This window comes from Sceloporus occidentalis, unplaced genomic scaffold (assembly GCF_023333645.1).
Source record: "Sceloporus occidentalis isolate IW3139 unplaced genomic scaffold, rSceOcc1.0.p SCAF_50, whole genome shotgun sequence".
Classification (NCBI taxonomy): domain Eukaryota; kingdom Metazoa; phylum Chordata; class Lepidosauria; order Squamata; family Phrynosomatidae; genus Sceloporus; species Sceloporus occidentalis.
Window position 1 is genome coordinate 1877170 of NW_028317030.1, and position 20748 is coordinate 1897917.

General features: G+C 39.1%; 1 protein-coding gene across 1 annotated transcript; it reads right to left on the minus strand.

The window, feature by feature from the left end:
* Nucleotides 1-384: 384 nt before the first annotated feature.
* Nucleotides 385-20748, minus strand: LOC149288617 (solute carrier family 2, facilitated glucose transporter member 9-like). Its single transcript, XM_089491348.1, has 12 exons — nt 20704-20748; nt 18016-18114; nt 17186-17346; nt 15236-15360; nt 14530-14675; nt 14160-14292; nt 12123-12310; nt 9596-9706; nt 6045-6146; nt 5176-5251; nt 716-843; nt 385-627 (listed from the first exon to the last, which is right to left on the minus strand). Exons 1-12 carry the CDS (start codon nt 20746-20748, stop codon nt 385-387), a joined length of 1557 nt encoding a protein of 518 aa, XP_089347474.1.

Genomic DNA, 20748 nt, shown 5'->3' on the forward strand with positions numbered 1-20748 from the left:
GTTTCATGTCTGCATTTTTACATATATGTTGGATGATTTGACGGTTTGGATATTAACCTTTAAATCAGAGTCCTGTCTAGGGACGAAATGAGGTCCTGGGACTTAAAGTCCAGCAGCCACGTCTGAACATTAAAGTGCCAGATCTGCCAAGTGGCAGCAAAGGTAAGAAATCTATGCCATCTGGCAACAGCCCACCAGGTATTTGCCGGTTTGCCAGATAGTCCGTTGAGCCTTTTGTAAATTATCGTATTAATATTAATATTTTCTCATAGCAATTCTACACATTAGACCGAGCACATGAAAAATAAAGGGAACACATGGATTTCATAATATAGATCTTTAAATCAGTAACTATTTGGAGAAAGTCTTTATTATTATTTCTTTTCAAGATAGAGGCAATGAAAACTCCATAGAACTGCTGTCCAATGCACCATATCCATTCAACTTTCTTAGTCGTACATCATCTATTATAGTCGTTGGGGTAGACAAGGTCTTCGCAGAAGAAAACATCTGACTAATTTCCATAAATGTTTTGTTCTTGGTTTCAGGAATGACGAAGTAAACATATCCAGCTACAAATAGGCACACTCCGCAGAACACCATGTAGCAAAAGGCCCCGGCGGACATCTGAAACAAAAAGGGGAAGATGCTCAATATCTGAGAATTGTTGAGCAGAATTGGGTTTGTTTTTTTCCATTTTTTTATTTTGCATTACCTGAAGGAACGGGAAGACAAATCCAACGGTAAAGTTAGACAACCAATTTAAAGTCCCACCGACGATGTAAGCCGCAGGCCGATGAGACTGTTTAAAGAGCTCCCCAGTCATTATAAATGGAACTCCAGCTGTAAATGAAACACAAACAAGTATAAAATATCATTGTATGCTCATAGAAAGAAAAAAAAACGAAAAAAAAACCCCACAATCCATATTATACACTATATGCTCTTAGTAACAACAAAATTAACTAGACTACAGTTTGTTGAAATGGACTTTCTGTACACTTGGATCCCACTAAATTCTAACCTCTGCTCTATAGATACGTTGTAAGTGTGTAAGATAAATGGCTGCACGCCAGCTCAGTAGACCACAATGGTGAACCATTTTTTGTGTTGGACAAAAAAGATTTTACTTAGAACGCCAACACATAGCTTTTTTATTTTCTATACATAGAGAATAAGGCTATTTAACAGTGGATACAATATAGCAAATGATGCCTTTTAGCGTTACATTCAAACTTAAGACTTAATGGTCAGCATATTTTTACACCATATCATTGCACGTCAAGCAGGTCATCGTCAAGTGGATCCATACACTGTAAGACTATACCAAGTATACAAATTTACTTACATCTTAAATAAAAGAAATATATATATATATATATATATATATATATATATATATATATATATATATATATATCATTGTTGACCTTATTTGCATGTGCCTACCCAGAATCCCTTGTGGTTGTGGCAGCACCATGAGATTTCTGAGGGAAAAACAAGCCTTCTGGCTTGTCTGGTGTCGGTAGATGAGTGTTTATTTAAAGTGTCTACTACATATACATACATATATACACATACGCATCTCTAGATATTGATTTCTTCCAGTATTTCCGGATCAGTTATGTCCATTTTGAGATCAGGTCACCAGACCTGCAATCTTATAATTTTGGTTGATTCTCCCGATTGGGCTCCCCAAATAGCCATCTCACTCACTGACCCCTAACTTAGCTTTGGAGAGACATGATAAATGAATAACTCAATAATAATAATTGCGGTACCAAAAGTACACCCACTGATCAAAGCACATACTATAGGGGACCGTCACTTGTGACCCCTTAAGTAGTGAAGGTTGGGATCTAGCCAGTGGTCTACCCTTAGTCAGCATCTGCTAGTTGTATCCCATTGGGAACATCTAATGGGGTCTTGGGATGGGTCCATCATTGTGTAATTTCATTAGGTGCTGGTATTTTGCTGAAAAGTAACAATACGGATACGTCAGTAACAACAGGTTTTCATAATGTTCCTACATAGTTTATGCGCTGGCTACTGAGAAAACCGGATTGGGAAAAGGTTAAGCCCCGGTAATCAAACGTTGACAGCATTTGGCATCGGGAGGTCTCAAGGTCTCCTACTACACACAGGACTGATTCCAACATAAAGGAACGTTATCACGCTTTATCAGAATCAACATTTCTCCCCAGTAAAGAAGGGCAACTAAACCAAAATATTCTTTAGTTTTGTAATTAAATAGATCTTTGGACATACAACTATTTTGTTTGCAGCCCTCTAGCATTCTTCACTAATTTTTTGGAATTTTGACTCACTATTAAAGATTGCACATCAATTTCTTAAATTGGTCAGATCCTACCTTGGTAAATAAATACACAACATTTAAATCAGCCATAGACAGTAGATTTTATGATTTGTACTACAATCATTACTTTTTATAATGTCTATCTGCTTTGTAAAGAAGATGCGATGAAACCCTTAACTTTCACCCAACTTTCGACAATCTCAGCCCTCTAGATATTTCCCGATGGAACCAGTCGGACTCTGCGGACAGCAGTCAGGGTTTTTTTTTGGTCTTTAACGTTACAGGATTGCCTCCGCTTCGTTTTAAACAAGCTTTTTCTGTGGCCAGAAGAGGGCAGAACCCCCTCAACATTAAACTGGTTGGCAGAAAGTACGGCAGACAAGTTTAAAGCATCACAGTGTTCTGAAAACAATACCATTGAAAGGGTTTCACAAGACAGAACAAAATATGCTGGGCCAAAAAAAGTATTTTATGGTTTTTCCTTACACAACTTTATTATTATAATTTTTTTTTTTATGTTTTTACTTTGCAGATCACCATGGCAGAGTCTGATGCTCAAATATTATTATTCAATCATTTGTCCAGAGCTCACATCTTCATTACACTCTTCCTTCTCTACCTGCATTAGTGTCTCTTACAAGGGAAGAACATCATACACGCACTAACACGGGGACACACACGGATGCACAATCATCCACACGCTAACACAGCGACACACGGATACACAATAATCCACACGCTAACACAGCGACACACGGATACACAATAACCCACATGCTAACACAGCGACACACACTGATACACAATAATCCACATATTAACATAATATTCGGGTAGAATATAAACGCAAATCTAGCTCCTTCCACCACTAAAAGGTTCAGGATTGAACCCCAGCTGTACCATCTGATCCCCTTCCCGTTAGACAGGCTAATGCGGCTTTGGGTTTAAAGAGGCAGCTGGAGCGATAGAAAAATTAAGTTCTATGGCTGTAACTATTGACTACCAAGGTGAACATGCGACTGCCGTTACACCAATATACAGAATAATTTACTTGGAATCGGGGTCGAATTGTTGACAGCTAATATGCTGTATGACATGCTGCTATTAAATGTTAGAACGCACAAAATATTTCAATATTTTAGAAAAAAAAGAAAAGAAAAGAAAAGAAAAAAAAAAAAAAAAAAGTCAAAACCCCTACCCCTCGTTTTAATTTAACATGCACATTTTAATCACTTCACTGCTAAAAGGACCAGGAAGCCTCAGGTTAGAAAGGAATTCAATTTCAGTATTAAGTGTCTAAGTGTCTTATTTTAATACATTTGCCGCTAGCCGACTCCATTTGTAGACCCCAATGACAGTAAATGGGTTAGGAGAACATCTTTCATTCCGACTCCATTGATGATATAATGAATTTATTAGGTTTCAGTGGAAGTTTTTCACCGTAGTTCATTATTTCCACATCACGCCATACACAGGACTCTTAATGCAGAAAAATTCATGCAGAACAAAAAAAACAAAAAATACCAAATATGGAGCTCACGGCTCACACAGACTTTATTTTTCCTTAATCCTTGTTGCTTTAAAAGTCATATTCATCATTGTTTATGAACAATGAGCCATAAAAATCCTAATTAAAGATGTAATTACACTGAATAAATTCTCAGCTGAAAATGAATTATAGATTTGTTAGAGGCACTGCTAATATATCAATGGAATAAACCGCCCCGGTCTCCATCCATCATGTTAAGATAGAGTTGGCGAGGCTTGTTTTAACGCTTTCATATCCACAAGTTGCTGTAGACCAGTGTTGTCCCAACTGGAGTCAAGTGGGATCCAACAGGGCTTTAATACGACGGCTGACATGTTGGAAATACCCATCGTTAATGTAATAGGGTCTGGGTACCAACCAATGTCACAGAATGATATACGACTTCACAACAGGATTATTACGCAAGTAAAGAATGTTGGGAAATGTTCATTTAGAACATATATATTTTGTAAACTCTGAAAAGAACTGAGAAAAAGAGGAGATGAGTGGATGGATCTTAGGGCTGATTAAGGTTCAACACTGACATGAGGAGAAATGAGTAGACTAGATGGGCCACACGGTTCTTATATCCCGTCAAGTTCTATACTTCCCAATTAGATCAATGGCCAACTGCGAGCCTATTTGAATCGACAGACTAAGTTGGCTAATTATAATGCATCGCCTGGTGAAAACATTAAGAGAAAATTCAAACATTATGAATATCGCCATTTTCTCTTAATGTTGAGCGAGTGGTGAACATTTGATCTCATCAATGTATCTATTTAGCTGGCACTGTGGCATAGAGCTAACAATCTAAATACCCAACATACTTTCTAAGGATTCACTTGTCACCATTTCTTTTTGTACTGAAAAAGTAAGCCATGATAAATCCCCATTGTTCATAAAATTAGCTCATTATTGTCAACTTAGCAGCTCCACTAATGCTTCCTCCACAGTCTGTGTGTCACCTGCTGCTGGCCGCTGGGATGTGACATCATATCCGGGTGCTCCGACAGCAGGGGGCGCACAAGATGCAAGCCTAAAGAGAGGTCTGTGCTAGGAGACACAGACCACCACCGGACTATGGTGGCTATTGCGAGCCCCATGCCATGGTAAACCTAGTCCCAGGGCAGTTGCCCCTTAGCCCCATATCAAAGATGGCCCTGCAATTACCTTGCGCATCTTGTTATCCCCTGGTCATTGGTCTTGGCTTCCACATTTACAATCAGCCCCAGTGTTTTATGACTATATTCTCATGTTACCCATATTTATAGTTATAACGTCACCTGTAGAATAAAAACAGAAATTCTGCTTAGATTTGTTCACTCACCCGGTCCAATACAGAAACCCGCAATGATCCCAATCACACACACCACGCTAACGTAACGCATCCAGGGGATCCGTGCCTGTGTAACATTCAGAGACAAAGACATTACAGTTACCAACAAACAATAACTGCTTCCTCAGTTCATTTTCTGATTTTAGATTTTCATCAAACCTTACGTTGAACACACCTTACGCAGTGTTCATGAATCTTACGTTGACTGCCCCTGCCCTGGCCCCTTGGCTTGAAGTCAGTGATGTATTCTCACCTAGGCCTCTTGGACAATCACGCTGCCTGTAGCACCACTCTTTAGCGGGCCAGTCAAAAGGCAAATCACCAGTCTTATCAGCTGGCCCATTAACACTATGGAGGCCTGTGCCGGCACCATCTGTCTTTGAATCTATGATGTCATATCTTGGAGCTCAGCTGCGTGGGGGGGGGCTGTTGGCACTGCCCCAGGTTAGGCCTAGGGCAAGGCTGAAGATAGATAGGCCACCCTTTACAATATTGTTTATCTTGTCCAACTTCAATGATGGTTCTTTGCTGTATTATTGGAGAGTAGCTACTTTCTTGAACCTAGTGCCCTTAGAAGCCCTGGCTGAGCTGGCCCTGTCTAACGCATGTTTAAACGTGCGAGGATACTTTTGCTGGGGTAAAAGAGCAAAAACAATCCTCATTAACACTTTCGCGAATAAACCTCATTTAGTTGACAATTTATTTTAGTTTGCCTTGGTTTTAATCACATTAGTAACTACGGTAAGAAGATGGCCAATGACAATAAATTTCTAAGATATACATTGAGTATGTATAAAGATGGTGGCATACCTGGTCCCAGCTAAAGAGTTACCCATCGATCATAAACTTATCATACCTACCTGAAATACCAGAGCCATAGTAATTCCGGCACAGCAGAAACCCATGAAACTAAATCCACCAATCATTAGCAGGCGTCTACCCAGCTTCTCAACGGTGAAACACTGTAACGAGGAGGAAACCGATATATCTTACCGTATAGATCAATGTTAGTTGGTACAGCTCCTAGATTAAACATTTCTAATCTTAGTTTAATCACATTTTGTATTAAACATAATCTGTGCTAAAGCAGGAGACAAATCCAAGATGGAACCGAAGGCAAAAAATAATGCATGTTCAAAAGGAGCCATAGAATGAGCCACTGGCCAAATCTCCAAAATAACATAACGATAACAACCCAGCTCTCATGTATTTAAACTATGCTTCTTGCTTTAAGTAGAAGAAAAAGTAAAAAAGAAAGTATACTTTAAACAGCAGAGTCCTACAAAACACAAAAGTCTGAGGGAAAAAAAAGTAAGTTACTGTGTGAAGACCTGATGGCCTAAGAGGTCTCATCGCAGGGAAGTTGTTGTTACCCATTTGTATTTTCTTTCTCAAAAATTCCATGTAGTTTGTATAAAAATCATCGGACTGGTGTCTAAACATGTTGGAAAGCCGTGACTGTATTCACACCATTTCCAGGGTCCTGCAGAATGCTTTGGAGCTCAAACGTTGGGAGATGCAGCCTCTGGTGGGAAGGTGGATTTCCAGACCAAGGTAGCAGTCCATAGTCGACAAGTAAGGGGATAAAGAGACGGCTATTTTCCATTACCAGCCCAGGTCTGAAGTCATGGTGCCAACCATGAGACAGTCCCCATAAGAAGTAATGGCACGCTTCAGCAGATGGCTGATTGACACGTATCACATCTGCACGAGTGTTGTTTCTATCCGAATATTTTATTTAGTTCAAGAACATCCATCCAATGCCTGCAAATGCAAAATACGCAGGTTCCTTTATAAAAAAAATGGGTTTTGAGGTTTCGCCAATTTTTAGACCTTGCGGGATAAACAGATTATTAAGATCTGGTTTCAGTTCTTCATCTTCTCTGATGTTCAAAAGCCAGCAAAGTGCCCAGTTTTTTTCCCGTTGCCTGCCATATAATGAGAGGCCCTCAGCAATTTAACAGACAACCTTTAGGACCCGTTAGCTCAGGGCAGGAACCGTCAGACAGCGATGCTACTTTAACCCAGACATGATTTTATTTGGATGGTCTCTGGATGGCTGTGATGGCGGGCGGTTGGGGTTACTAACCTAGAACCCTGGCTCTGAGTACTCTGAGATGTGATTGGTATTTACAGTAGACATTGTGCAAAAGGAACGGGGTGGGAGATTTACTTAATTCCAAGTACATATTATAGACTCAAAAGAAGAGAAATAAAACATGGCAACATCTTCTGAGCTAAGATATTGAACAGAAAAAAATATATATATATTTTTTCTAACCGCAACATTAGCTTTTCTCCAAGTTTCCTGCCTCCCCTTTGGAAAATAAGAGATGAAAAAAAAAAGAAAAAAGAAAAAAGCTTTGAGCAAAACCAGCAGAAAATATTGACAGCAGAACAAATGCTTGTAATTTTATAACCAATCTCATGGTGTCCATCGGGTGCCATTTCTGTCTCCACTCAGGACCAATCAGACTTACAGGGCTATGAGTCTGCCTGAATGTATCTAAGACACTTACTATGAAACCATTCCTTCTCCACCTCTTCAAGCGGTTTTTATTAGCCCTCAACAGGTGATGGCAAGAACAGAGGACCATTTAGCGGGGCCGAGTACGGCTAAATAAAGAGGGGGAAAGCGAGAACGATAGAAAGGGGTAAATAAACGTTAACAGGAGGGAGCTCCAAATTTCACTTCTGAGCTGCGTTATGTTTATTAAAGGAAGCCCGTGCTGTGAAATTCCGCTCCTGGGATCAGATGGCTCACATTAGTCTCTCTAATTGTCAAAAATCTAATTTAGTGTTATGTAGCCGAGGCCGGCTCTGGGTTAAAAATATGGAATATGAGGCTGGTTATAAATCTATGCTCCACAGAGGTAACTCTCAGCTAAGGAGCATATAAATGGCTTTAGGAAGCAGGGGCTGGTTAAAGGCGGAGGGGGTGATGAAGAAGGTCGATGAAGGAAGCGAAAAAGGGGAAATACAGACGCGTGATAATCCGATTCCTCCTAGACTGAAATTATTATCTGGGGTTTATAAGGAGAAGACGCCAAACTTTGGTGTGAATTCAACTAAATAAATACTTAATTGTAAAATTAATAAAATACAATTAAAGGCATGTTTAGCAAGAAACGAGAGGGTGAATTAACTCATTGCTTGCCAAAAGGGATGAGCTCACTCATTAAAGAGTTCAACCATACGGATACTACTGTGTCTTAAAACCAGTAGAACCGATTATCACAATTTTTACGTAAATTTAACATGAAAGGAAAAAAAAAAAAAAAAATCAGCGCAAAGACATGTATTTTAATTATGGATGCCGTTCCTCTTTACACACAAAACGTTGGCGTCTCCAAAATTCTACTAAAATACAGATATATGTAGCTCATGCATGAATATAGATTATACACTTATATTGTTTGTGATTATATATGATTTGGATCAATACCTTACCATATTGTAAACAAGGTCAGTATAGGTTATGGCTTCTAGACTAAATTAATTAGGATAACAAAAAAAAAAAAGGATCTGAATAATTGTCAGTTTCCTTTCGGTGTGAGAGGTTCCAATTCTACGATACAAAACTGCCGGAAATTCACCCTATCTTTTCCTGCCTTTTCCTCCGGCCGCTTCCGTGTCCCTGTCTCCTTTCCCACAGCTCCACTTCTTCTCTTGGCTCTTCTTGTTCATCCACTTTTCACCATGGCTTCTTTCTTCGTCCGCTTCCCGTAAACTAGGCTTCCTGGAGCACTTTTGCGCATGTGCTCCAAGAGATAAGAACAACGCAGACAGATTCACAGAGAAAAAGCTGCAGAAATGCAAATTCACAAAAAAAACAAAAAAAAAACAAAAAAAAACAAAGAGCCTCTTCTCCATTCCCCAAATCAGGGGAGAGGATGTCCCCGGAGGCTCCGTCCTTCAGCAGAGGTTGTCCGGGGGGCCTGGTTCATGGAGAAGTGGATGAAGAAAGGAGAGGCATAAGAAGAAGCAGAGCTGCAGGAAAGGAGTCAGGGACACACAAGCGATTGGTGGAGAAGGTAAAAAGAGTCTGAAAGTATGAGTGTGGGGGAGCAGGGTTTGCCAAATAAAGAATGCACTCCGGGTGCCAATAAATACCCCCTTGCCCTAAGCACACACTGGCACTTGATCCATTGGTGCACCACAGCCCCCTGGTATTTTTTGGCAGGAAAAATGAAAGCTATTTTTCTGTTTTGCCAGAATATTGGTCCTGTATTCTAGCCGGCACCAATAAATTAACCGCATGTCTAACGCTATAGAAAATGAATTGCCATGTATTGATTAATTACAACACAGGTCACTTTTATTCTTCCTCAGCGCCACTGTAAAAGTAAAAAAAAAACCTTTAATACAGCAATGTGTTTGTTGGAAGCAGAACTAAAAATTAAAAACCTACCCCAATAACGCCTGCGATGACCTCAATTGCCCCAGTTCCTACAGTCGTGTATGGGATCTCCTTTAGTGGCACCCCAGCATTTTCAAATATGGAATTCGTGTAGAACCAGATCTATATAAAGAAAAAAGAAAATAACGAACAAAAACATTTCATATAATCCGGTAGCCGTGACATTCAACAGCAAGCGGTTAAAGTTCAAAAAGGAAGCGTGACTGTATTGGTAGTTATGTACAAAGATCATTTTTTAGGAAAATGGTGGTTGCTATGGTGACTGTACAACAAACACCCTCTTAACTTCAACCTATCCCTAACTACAGGTTTTTGGATTCACAAATGACGCATCTGCCTCGTTCCCTCCATCCCTCCATTTGTTTTCATGGCGTCTGAGTTTCTGTGTAATAAGTGAGACGAGCAGGACAACAAAAAGACAATTATGGGAACAGTGACTGATCGGCTGCTAGCAGGTAATTTCCACTACGCACTAAGGCTGCTTTCTATATGTAACTAATCACACGTTAGAAAATACGTCCTGGAGCCAAGAAAAAAAATATACATATAGAAAAAGTATATATCTTACATTATAAAAATCCATAGATACTCATCATGATCTACAGATATAGATATATATAAACATACACATCACGCATACACACACCATTAGTCATAGCTGAATTTGTAAGAGGATGTACCTGAGAAAAAATAACTCATCCATCAAATACTATACAATATGGCTGAGAGATTTTAAATGGGACAGAAATGTTAATTTAATAATTCATTTAACAATATCTAATGACTTCAGCCCTGATGTAATCATTATGACAGATGCATTCAAGCCAATTCTCTGCCTTTTTTAGATTTTTTGTCATCAGTTATAAAACCCCAAGACATGAGAAATGCTACTCCCTAAAAACCAGACAGACAAAGTGAATGCTGGGAAATTACTGCTCCGTGTACGAGAGACAGTAAATCCAAATATAAAATACCAAATTATATTTAGATTTTCATAACATTTCTGCCTTTATGGTTTAGAATGTCTTACTTTGTATGATTGAGTCTTAATAAATGGGGCAAATTGTTCTTATCAGTCATAAAATGCTATGTTTCTATGTTAGTGCGAGTGTGTAAATGTGTTTGCATGCATGTGTCTGTTTGACGGAGGGGCACATGACTTTATATGCTTCTCAGAGGTGCCATGTTTATGACATTTTCAAGGGCTTATCCATGTGATTAGGCAGTCACAAAGCAGTTTGTGAGCCGACGAGTAATGTGCTATCAGATTACAGCAATGCTGCCCTACCCCACATACACTGTATGACCAAAACTATGTGGGCAACCGACCATCACACCTATATGAGCTTGTTGGGTATCCCATGGTAGATATCATGGACATTGATATGTAGGCCCCCCACTTGCAGCTATAACAGTCTCCACTTTACTGGGAAGGTTTTCCACGAGATTCTGGGGAGTTTCTGTGGGAGTTTTTGGCCATTCATCCAGTAGAGCGTTTGGGCACTGATGTTGGACGAGAAGGTCCGGCTGGCAATCTTCATACCAGTTCATCCCAAAGGGTTTTGATGGGGTTGAGGTCAGGGCTCTGTGCGGCCAGTCAAGTTCTTCCTCACCAAACTCATCCATCCATGTCTTTATGGGCCTTGCTTTGTGCGCCAGGGCGCAGTCATGCTGGAATAGAAAAGAGCCTTCTTCCCCAAACTGTTCCCACAATGTTGAAAGCAAAGAATTGTCCAAAAAGTCTTTGCATGCTGTAGCATTTATATTACCCTTCACTGGAACTAAAAGGGCCCCAGACCATTATCCCTTCTCCATCAAACTTACAGTAGGCTCTATGCATTGCGGTAGGTAGTGTTCTCCTGGCATCCGCCAAACCCAGATTCATCCGTCAGACTTCGAGATAGTTAAGCGTCATTCATCACTCCAGAGAACGTTTCCACCACTCCATAGTCCAGTGGCGGCGTGCTTTACACCACTCCAGCAGACGCTTGGTATTGGGCATAGTGATCGTCGGCTTGTGTGCAGCTGCTTGGCCACGGAAATCACAAAGATCTTGACACACAGCGGTTGTGCTGATGTTACGCTACAGAGGACAAGCGATTTTCATGCGTTATCTGCTTCAACACCGAGCAGTCCCTAACTGCAAGCGTGCAGGTCTAATGCTTCGCTTCGTGCTGTTACTCCCAGAAGCTTTAACTTCACAATAGTAACAGTGGACCGAGGCAGATCTACCAGGGCGGTAATTTCATGAACTGACTTATGGCAAAGATGGCATGACACTGCCATGTGTACAGTCACTGAGCTCTTCCATACGATCCATTCTACTGCCAATGTTTGCCTATGGAGATGGCATGTGCTTGATTTTATAGACCGGTTAACAATGGGTGCAGCTGAGACACCTAAATTCCATAATCAGGAGGGGTATCCACATGTTTTCGGTCATATACTGTAGGTGTGTGTATATACACAATTTTCTGTACTGCTTATAAGTAATACTAATCCCCATCTTTCTACTTACAGCATCTATTCCAGACAATTGCATACCCATGTTGATCACAATGACAGATAAAATTTGCCAGAAAAGCGTATGGTCCATTAAGAGCTGGCAAACCGAAACGGTTTTCAATGAAGAAAGGGATTGCTGCTCTTCTTGCATCTCCTCAATGACGTCTTCAACGTTAGCCTTTCCAAGGAAACACCTTAAAGCTGAAGAAAAATAGAGTCAGCATCAATACATTACATCTAGGACCGTCCGACCAACAGCCCACCATATGCTTTGGGACAAGGCAAAAAAAAAAAACCAAACAAAAAAAAAAAAAAAAAAAACTAGTGACCCTAACAAAAAAACACCTTACTTTGTTCCAAGTTAGCAGAATATGTTACAAATGGAAGTATTCTAAATGGAAACATTGTGTTTGTTATATAACTCTTTGCCATTCTCCGGCAACAAAAATATTACTGTAGATATTTTTGGTTTTTTAAGATGAGTCACTTTGCAAAAATAAAAATAAAAAATATAGAAAACATGCTGAATTTACAGAGATTGTCTCCCAAACTGCCAGGCAAAAGCAGGTTATTTTTACCACTTAAATAAATATCTTTCCTGTGTATCTGGTGAACCCGGTTATGAGCGACGCAGTGTTCATTCATGCAATCTTTTGCACATGACTTGGTGTGTGCCGTTGCTTGGTTTTATTATGAGGACAATATGATATTTTACTTTCACAAACAGTAATGGATTGCGTCCAACAAGTTAACTCGATTATATGTCCGGTTCAGCATGTGGCTTCCCCTTAGTCCCAACTTCAATCTGTGCTCAAAATCATTAGATTAAAGGAAACATTAGCCGTCTGCGGCTCAATAAAAATATAAATAATTTACAGATTTTATTATCCGCAGTTATCAAATGTCTTACAGTATTTTAGAACTGAATGTAAGAGACTGTTTGTGAATCTGGTATAAAAGGTGCATTTTTTTCCCCATAGTAATACATATATTAAAAATATTTTTTAATATTGGCTTAAAAGTTACGTGGCTGTGTCAACCTATGCACTGAAAAAAATTACTTTTACGGAAAGCGTCTGATCTAATAATTGATGGATAAGTATGAGAGGCTTTAATCAATCCCCTCTTGGTTTTCTTGTTCGGTTCAATGTGTTGATTATGAGTCTTTATTACGGTCAATAGTGTTGTCTCAATAGCAAATGATCATTGCTTTGAGTGTGTGAAGTAATCCTGCAAGGAGACAGAATGACGGGATAGAATAAAGAGGATCGCACGTATCTTTCCATCCCCGGGGGAAGCAATCAAAGTGAAGGACAAGAACGCTAAGGAAACCACCCATTTGTCTTTCAAAGTGCTTCTAGACTACTAAAGGGTACCCAAGCAAGACTGCAAAAATCCAAAGATCTCCTGTCAAGTGGACAAGACAGCAAAACCTCGGGTTGTAATGCAAACACGCAATTAGTACCAAACAGGCAATTTGTCACGAGCAACATTGATGAAATTCTGCTAAACCTTGCAGCAGGGGAAATAAAAAGGACAACATGCAGAAGTTTGAGGGGACAAACCAAAAGAGCAATTTATAAAACGCGAGAACAGAGGGGGCGGAAAATAAAGATGTACAGTATCTAGGAGACTTTCTGATGTGAAAAGTTCTAGAATCTCCTGAGATGTGTTCTAAGATGGTCTGTAAGTTCTCAAAGATCTATTCACTAAACAGTGCATACGAGTCCAACGCACACATTCACTTTAGCCAAATCGCACAAAGTAACACTTGATTCGCATTCGCTCGACGGCGGGAAGATGGCAGATTCAATAAACAGAGTTTCAAATTGAGATGACTTTTTACCGTGTCCCTGTCCAGCCAACGATAAAACAGAATCCTCATCTCCTCTGCTTTTGTCTTAAAATTATGGATTAAGCACCTTGGAGGTATAGAGTGGAGATCCAAGACATGGTTCCGTGTCATGGTTCTACCGGATGATGTCATTTTCATATGGAAAATCCCCCAGCGACCTCACATTAATCCATCCATGCCCACTTCTTTACTCACCATCTATGGTAGCATGAACGTTGTTTTTATCTATAAGAAGGTAGCGAGGGCTTTCTGGAAACCACGGCAGGAGTAGGACCTGTACGAGGGTGGGTATCACCACCAAGGCAAGAAACAGGGGCCAGCTTTCATCCTGTAAGAACATTTCACTGAAAATGAGTATTTACCTACTAATCAAGATCATTCAAGGTTTATTTACACAGAAAAACATATTACAGAAGAAACGTGCCGTAGGTCCATGCCACCTTCTTAGATAACCAGAGATTGCACATTTCTAGCACTTTGTAGAAATGTTATGTTTACATGGGGAGACTTGCAATAGCCACATGCAACTATATAATATAATAATTGTATATTGAAGTGTACTGACCTCACCCAACAGCTCAGGAAGACCCAGAACCTGCGCAGAGAAGACCCCAAGGCAAATGAAAATACTTGGCATCAGACCCAAGAAGCCACGTAAGTTCTTTGGGGATATTTCTCCCAAATACATGGGAACAACACTGAGTGCAATTCCTGTTAAGAAATCAGATGAAAGTCTTACCAGATCAAGTATTACGCCTTTAGCGTTTTTTTTAACAAGTCCAGCCTGCCTGGCGAGCATTGATGGCCTGAAAGGTTTCCTCTGCAATTTAGGGTCCCATCCAAATCGTTAGACATAAGTACATAGAAATACGCTTTCCCATTAGTGCTTAAAGCTTACGTAGTATTTATAAACATTATGAATGACAGATATCGCTGTATGTTTTGCTCAACCTAGTGTTATACGCCAAGCGTTTGCATCCCCGTCTGATAGCGACCTCATATCCTTATATTTTAACCAGAGTCCAGTGTCTTGGGGAGCATCTCTTTGGGTTCCATCTGCAGAATAGATAATTTCCCAGCGAAGATGTATCACTGAATGAACAGAGGGCATTCTATCTACTCTGGGTAGGGTCTTCATTTTAATTGCCGATGTATGCATTACTCAATACAGATGGGGTTGAAGGCTTATGATGGAGTACTCAAAGTTACAAAAAAAACCCATTGTTTTCCATAGACTTTACTGTTGCACATAAGTAGATAAGAACTCTCACCTGAGTGTATGCCGGTGACAAACCTTCCAACGATGACCATTTCTGGAGATTTTAAGAGGCGACTGAATCCCATTAGACCACCGGCGATAAAAACCAAGGGAGACGTTCTTATTATAGTACCTTTCCTACAAGAACAGAGTAAACAAGTCTTGCTGAACGTCTTAAGGAAGTTAATTTTTATAAAAAGGTCCAAGAGCATGAATATTCAATGAGGTTTATTAACTAAAGAAGAAGGTGGCAGGAGACTTGCATTTTCAGCCCCTTGGCTTCGTTGTTCATTAAGGGCCTTATCCTGGGAGAAAGACTGAGCTGAGCCCGTATAATATATATAATATGATATAATATCAGGCTAAACCAAGAAAGCCGATTGGTAGCAGGGAAATATCATTACTGATTTTTAAGGAGCTACATATTGTCGTTAGTTTCTGCATTGTACAGATTAATTAATCTTGAGGGGAATTTAATTGGAACATCTAAGAAAGACATTCATGTGGATACCGATATGCACAAAACATTTTATATATGGCGGCTGCTTTAAAAACCGTACCGGAAAACTTGTTTTATAAGTGTTTCTGATACGTATGGTTCTTTATGTTGAACATTTCATTTGTAAAAACTGAGTTTTAACAATTTGTGGCTGCACAACATAGTTAAATCCCGAGTCCCAGAAATTCTCAGTCATTGAATTATACATTATGCAGGACCAGATCAGCCGTACGAGGATGGTTCTTCATAATGCATAGCGGGGAATAAACACCAAAAAGACAAATAATTTAGTGGATACGTCGTCTTTCCTGCGGTGACATAACAAGTATTGTTGTCAATGTCTTTGCCAGTTGAACTCTTCCTGTATCACATGTGTCTTTTGATATGTTGAAGACAGCGCACCGCCAGTGATCATGTTACATACTGTCAATGGCTGTGCTTACTAGACCTAATAAAACTGTTTTTTTCTTCATATACTGTAATATATTTCAGTATTAGAAAAAGATTCACAAACGCTCAGTTTCTGCAAAGACTAGGATTCCAGATGTAGGCCTGATGGATTTAAGTTCAGATCTCTATACCAATGTCATCACCAACCAAAAAAAAACCTTCTCGTCTTTCCATTTACGTTTTTTCCAGTAACATAATAAGTGAATAGTAATACATTCAAAACAAGTGTTGGCTTATTTTGGAATTACATAAATTGTGTAAATTAAGAATTTTCAAAACAACAACATGTTCCCATCATTCGAGCACAGAGAACTCTGAACCAGATGTAAAACATATTAAGAAGCCAAACATAAGGCTCAACCTTATAAAACTGTATAAACCGTTATTATCTACAATTGCAACCTTTTGTCATTAGGAAAAACACATTATGTAAATTAGAAGTCCTGGGTTAATAGCGTGAGAAAGTGGTTAATCTGGGAAGGCTGATGGGAAGCAGCATCGGATGAGGTTTGAAGTAAACTATATTCTGCTCCGCTAGTTACAATATGTTACACTCACATACTAATTTATAATTATAACACATGCACATTACATGTAAAACACGCATGTGCATATAGAAGTGGAGCCAAAAATCTAAGCGTATATGCGGAGAAAAATTATAGTCAACGTTTCTGACCGTACAAAGACAAGAATCCGTTCATCGTTTTTGGGGAAAAAACCCAACAACTTAATAGGATGTTTTACATATTACAATAAACCTTTATAAAGAGATTCTATAATGTACAGACACATAGCCAGATAAGGTTTTCATGGATTTTGTTCTCAAGATAAAAGGATAATAGGATCTAAGCACAAACAACAGACAGTTACAATGTTAGGATATTAGTTTCATATTTACATTGAAGGCTGTCCTTAACAGGATAACATTTCAGGCTTTTTTTTTCCCCCAATGGCCTCTTATTTGCTATACTATCTATAAAGCACATTTTTCTTCGAGAGGTTTTTTTTCTTTACCTTCCAAACCTGGAGACCAGAATTCCAACCAGCAGAGATCCCAGCATTCCACCCAAGGCAAAGACCGATACAGTCAATGAATACATCAAGGTCAGTTGGCTTTGGGAAAGCGCACTGCCATATCGTTGGAACCAGGTGGCATTATAAAATGCTTTAATGTGCTGAAGAAAAAAAAAATAGAAAAAAGTTAAATACCACATTCTTAATTGTTTTTTTTACTCTAATACAGAATGAAAAGAAACCTGCTTTAAAAACTGGTTGCACCAAGTTCATCCACACATTAAAGAACAATTGACAGACAACGGCCATATATTGTCATGGTTCTGAATATATAGGAACAACCGATAGACACCGGGCACATGTGAAGTAGTAATGAGAGGGCATGTTGACTGGGTATGAGACTAGTAATCCAAAGTAATTGTTTAGGAGATCAGGCATTATACCTGTTGTGTAGACTCCTTGTCCGGGTGCCATTAAAGGCAGTTCCCGACGCTCCACCATGAAAAGCATGGGAAATGAATTACCACCCAGCCCCGACTCCCCTGTAGATAGGCAGTAATATATATATATATATATAGATATATATATCTCTCTCTCTGAGCATAGGGCCTGTCCGTGCCAAGAATTAGGGCCTTAAAGTATAGAAGTACTGCTTGTGCGAATACCGCCTCATTTACAGGAAATTAATTTTTTTTTGAGATGAAATAAACAATATTATCCTTTTGAGTTTCAAAAACCAAACCCTGTCATTTGCTTTTATCTCTAGGTTATTCAAAGTCATATCAGACAACTAAGGTTTTCTATTATGCAATTCAGAGACCGGATCTTACCTCAGACGGGGAGTTGACGACCGCCAAATTATAACCATAAAGCATGGACGACCCAAAGGACGAAAGCAACGCGACAGCCAAGAGAGGAAAGGTGAGGCGCTTCAAAGAAATCAGAAGAGTGTCGCATTAGTAACAAAACCGCAACACACAGACTCAAAGACATGAAAGAATCACAATTGTTTCCGATATCACACAAGGCACCAATTTTGGATGCTCTACAAAGTAAACACAATTCCAATGGCCAAACAGGGACATTTTGTCTGGGGGGGGGGGGTTCCTTATTCACATGATTAATGATATATTGTTTAACCATGCTTACATACACCCTAACATCCCAAGCGGTCACAGAGGGACATGTTTATTTTAAGGAAGGCGGTTAGAGGTGTCGCTAGGATGCAAGGCTTCGTCATGTCATGGTGTGTTGAATATAAGTTTCTGTTTATAAAGTATATCTGAAAAATAATATCTAGTCTTTTGGATAATATAATGTATTCACATAGGTGCAACTTAGCCATTTTTATGTGTTCTAGCTCTTTTATTAGCCCAAAAACCCCGACCTCTTATCCTACTGCCTTGTGATAGACAATAGAATGGCTCAGCCTAAACCACACAGCTGGACACATCGGCTAATAAAGGTCTATGGAGGAACGGACTTCATTGGCATTGCCATAAAGTATCAGCTCGCTGTGGTGTTTGAGCAGAGAAAGTCACCCAAAATATCACATGACTGACAGCAATGGCGGCCTTCAGGTCTGCAGAAAAAGGATGTTTATTGGAACAAAATGAGATAAAACCAGCCCCCCCCCCCCAATGTTAACCTGCATTACTGTATACATCGGCAGTGTTTATGCATAAGTTGATTTTTTTCCATGGGATTCCCCCTTTAAACAGTTATACCTCCTGACTAAATGTTGAATCTATGTATCCAAAGGCAAAAGCAGGGACTCGCTGCCTAGAAATCTTAACTCCGTGGCAAATCTTTTATACGGCAGAGCTTGTGACATTCTCCTGGATTAAACTCACTTTTCCTACTGCTGACCTACATTCTACATGACCCAGAACGGCCACAACTAACTTCATACTCTGAATTATATACGTACATCCATGCAATGTCTCTTCTAATACGGAGGGATATAAATTACAAAAAAATAAATGTAAAATAAGTTTGCTAACTTTTACGTTTCTCCTAAACAGGCTATAGTAGCATTTAATGTCAGCCTTACAACATCATTCAATTTAGTGGTTTTAAACACTAGCTATATAATAATAATAATTATTATTTCCTTTTATTTATATAGCGCCAACAGTTTACGCAGCGCTTCATACAATACATATATTCAAAGGGTCTGACAAAAGGGATTGACAGACTAAGCCAAACCGATACATTAGGTGGAGAGAGCCCTGCAAGATTATATAATGCATTATTTTACAAGAAACATTCGAAAAGCTATCAAGAACAGAGAAATATAGGGGAATATGCATAAAATACACACAGCTTTCACATGTATTTTTTAGAACAAAAATCTAAACATCTAGTTTTAATGATTTGGGAAATACATTAATATCTCCCTTTAACCAAACATAATGAGTATCGTAGAACAGAGTCTAAATGATAGGTATTGTATAAAAAAACCATTCGATTGCCCCCAGACTCATCCTATTATGAGGGCACACAGACAGTCTTTGGTGCTTCTGGGTTTATTGCGCGCTTCTGAAATATATATATTTTTTTAATATAAAATTAACAATTTTAAAACAGTTTTATACCTCAATAATTTACTTAACAATTGGGAAACATGAAAACCTCGAGTTTCACAGAAAAAAAGAAAAGAAAAAAAAAAAAAAAGAGGCGATACTGGACTGTGACTTCTTATGAAAAAGAGGCATTTACGCAGATTGTGCTTCTCTAGCTGGAGAAGGGGGTTACATAACTCTCTCATTATTCAACATGAAGGGCAAACACTGGCAGGTTTCTCCAGCATGAAGACCTGAGCAGACCCTGTATAATGCATACGTTAATGTGTAAGGAGACTTATGAAATCTTGCTTATTTAACTATTCATTATACAGGGCCAGCCAAGCTCTCCCTGCAGCAGAAGCTCACTGGGGTTGGACCTTCATAATGTATAGTGAAGTCAAGGAGCTGAAACACAACTCTCCTTCCACCTCTCCCTTTAGTGAATAGATCCCAAAGCGAAAAAATAATAATCACGGTTTTACTGAGGTCTAAAAAGTACCTAAAATGTAAATATCTTTAGTACAATCTACTATTGATTGTTAAAGTCATTAAATGCAATAAAGTAACTTTTAGCGGGCTGACAAAGTCATTGAGCATAAGCTTTAAAACCTCAGAGGTCTGGTCTTCAGACACAAGTGGGAGATATGACGGGTAAACGCTACATTTCTTTCTTGCTTGAAAATTTACATTTTGATTAATTAGACCTTTAAAGAAAATAGCAAGCTTCAGGATAGAATAAGTATGCTCAGGTTCTATTACAATAAAACTAACAAATATTAACAAAGCTTTGGGCAAAAAAGTTACTAGTTTGTAACAGTTTTCTAGAAGTTAAGAGACCGGTGCATATAACAAAATGCATCATGCAGGGCAGTAAATACCACCCTGCTTCAATACAGTGACTTAATACCACAACTCACACACAAATACAGCTTTGCTGCGACTGAGACTCACCCCTGTAATCTGCTTTGCAATGAAACTTTTCTTGCTTTTCTCCAT

Coding starts and splice junctions, on each gene's coding strand:
- LOC149288617 (XM_089491348.1), bottom strand. CDS start 20,748: ATGGAGAAAAGCAAGAAAAGTTTCATTGCAAAGCAGATTACAGGG. Junction 14,676..15,235: donor TGTCACCGGCATACACTCAG/GTGAGAGTTCTT, acceptor ATTTCTTAACAG/GAATTGCACTCAGTGTTGTT. Junction 844..5,175: donor GGGTTTCTGTATTGGACCGG/GTGAGTGAACAA, acceptor TTTCATTTACAG/CTGGAGTTCCATTTATAATG.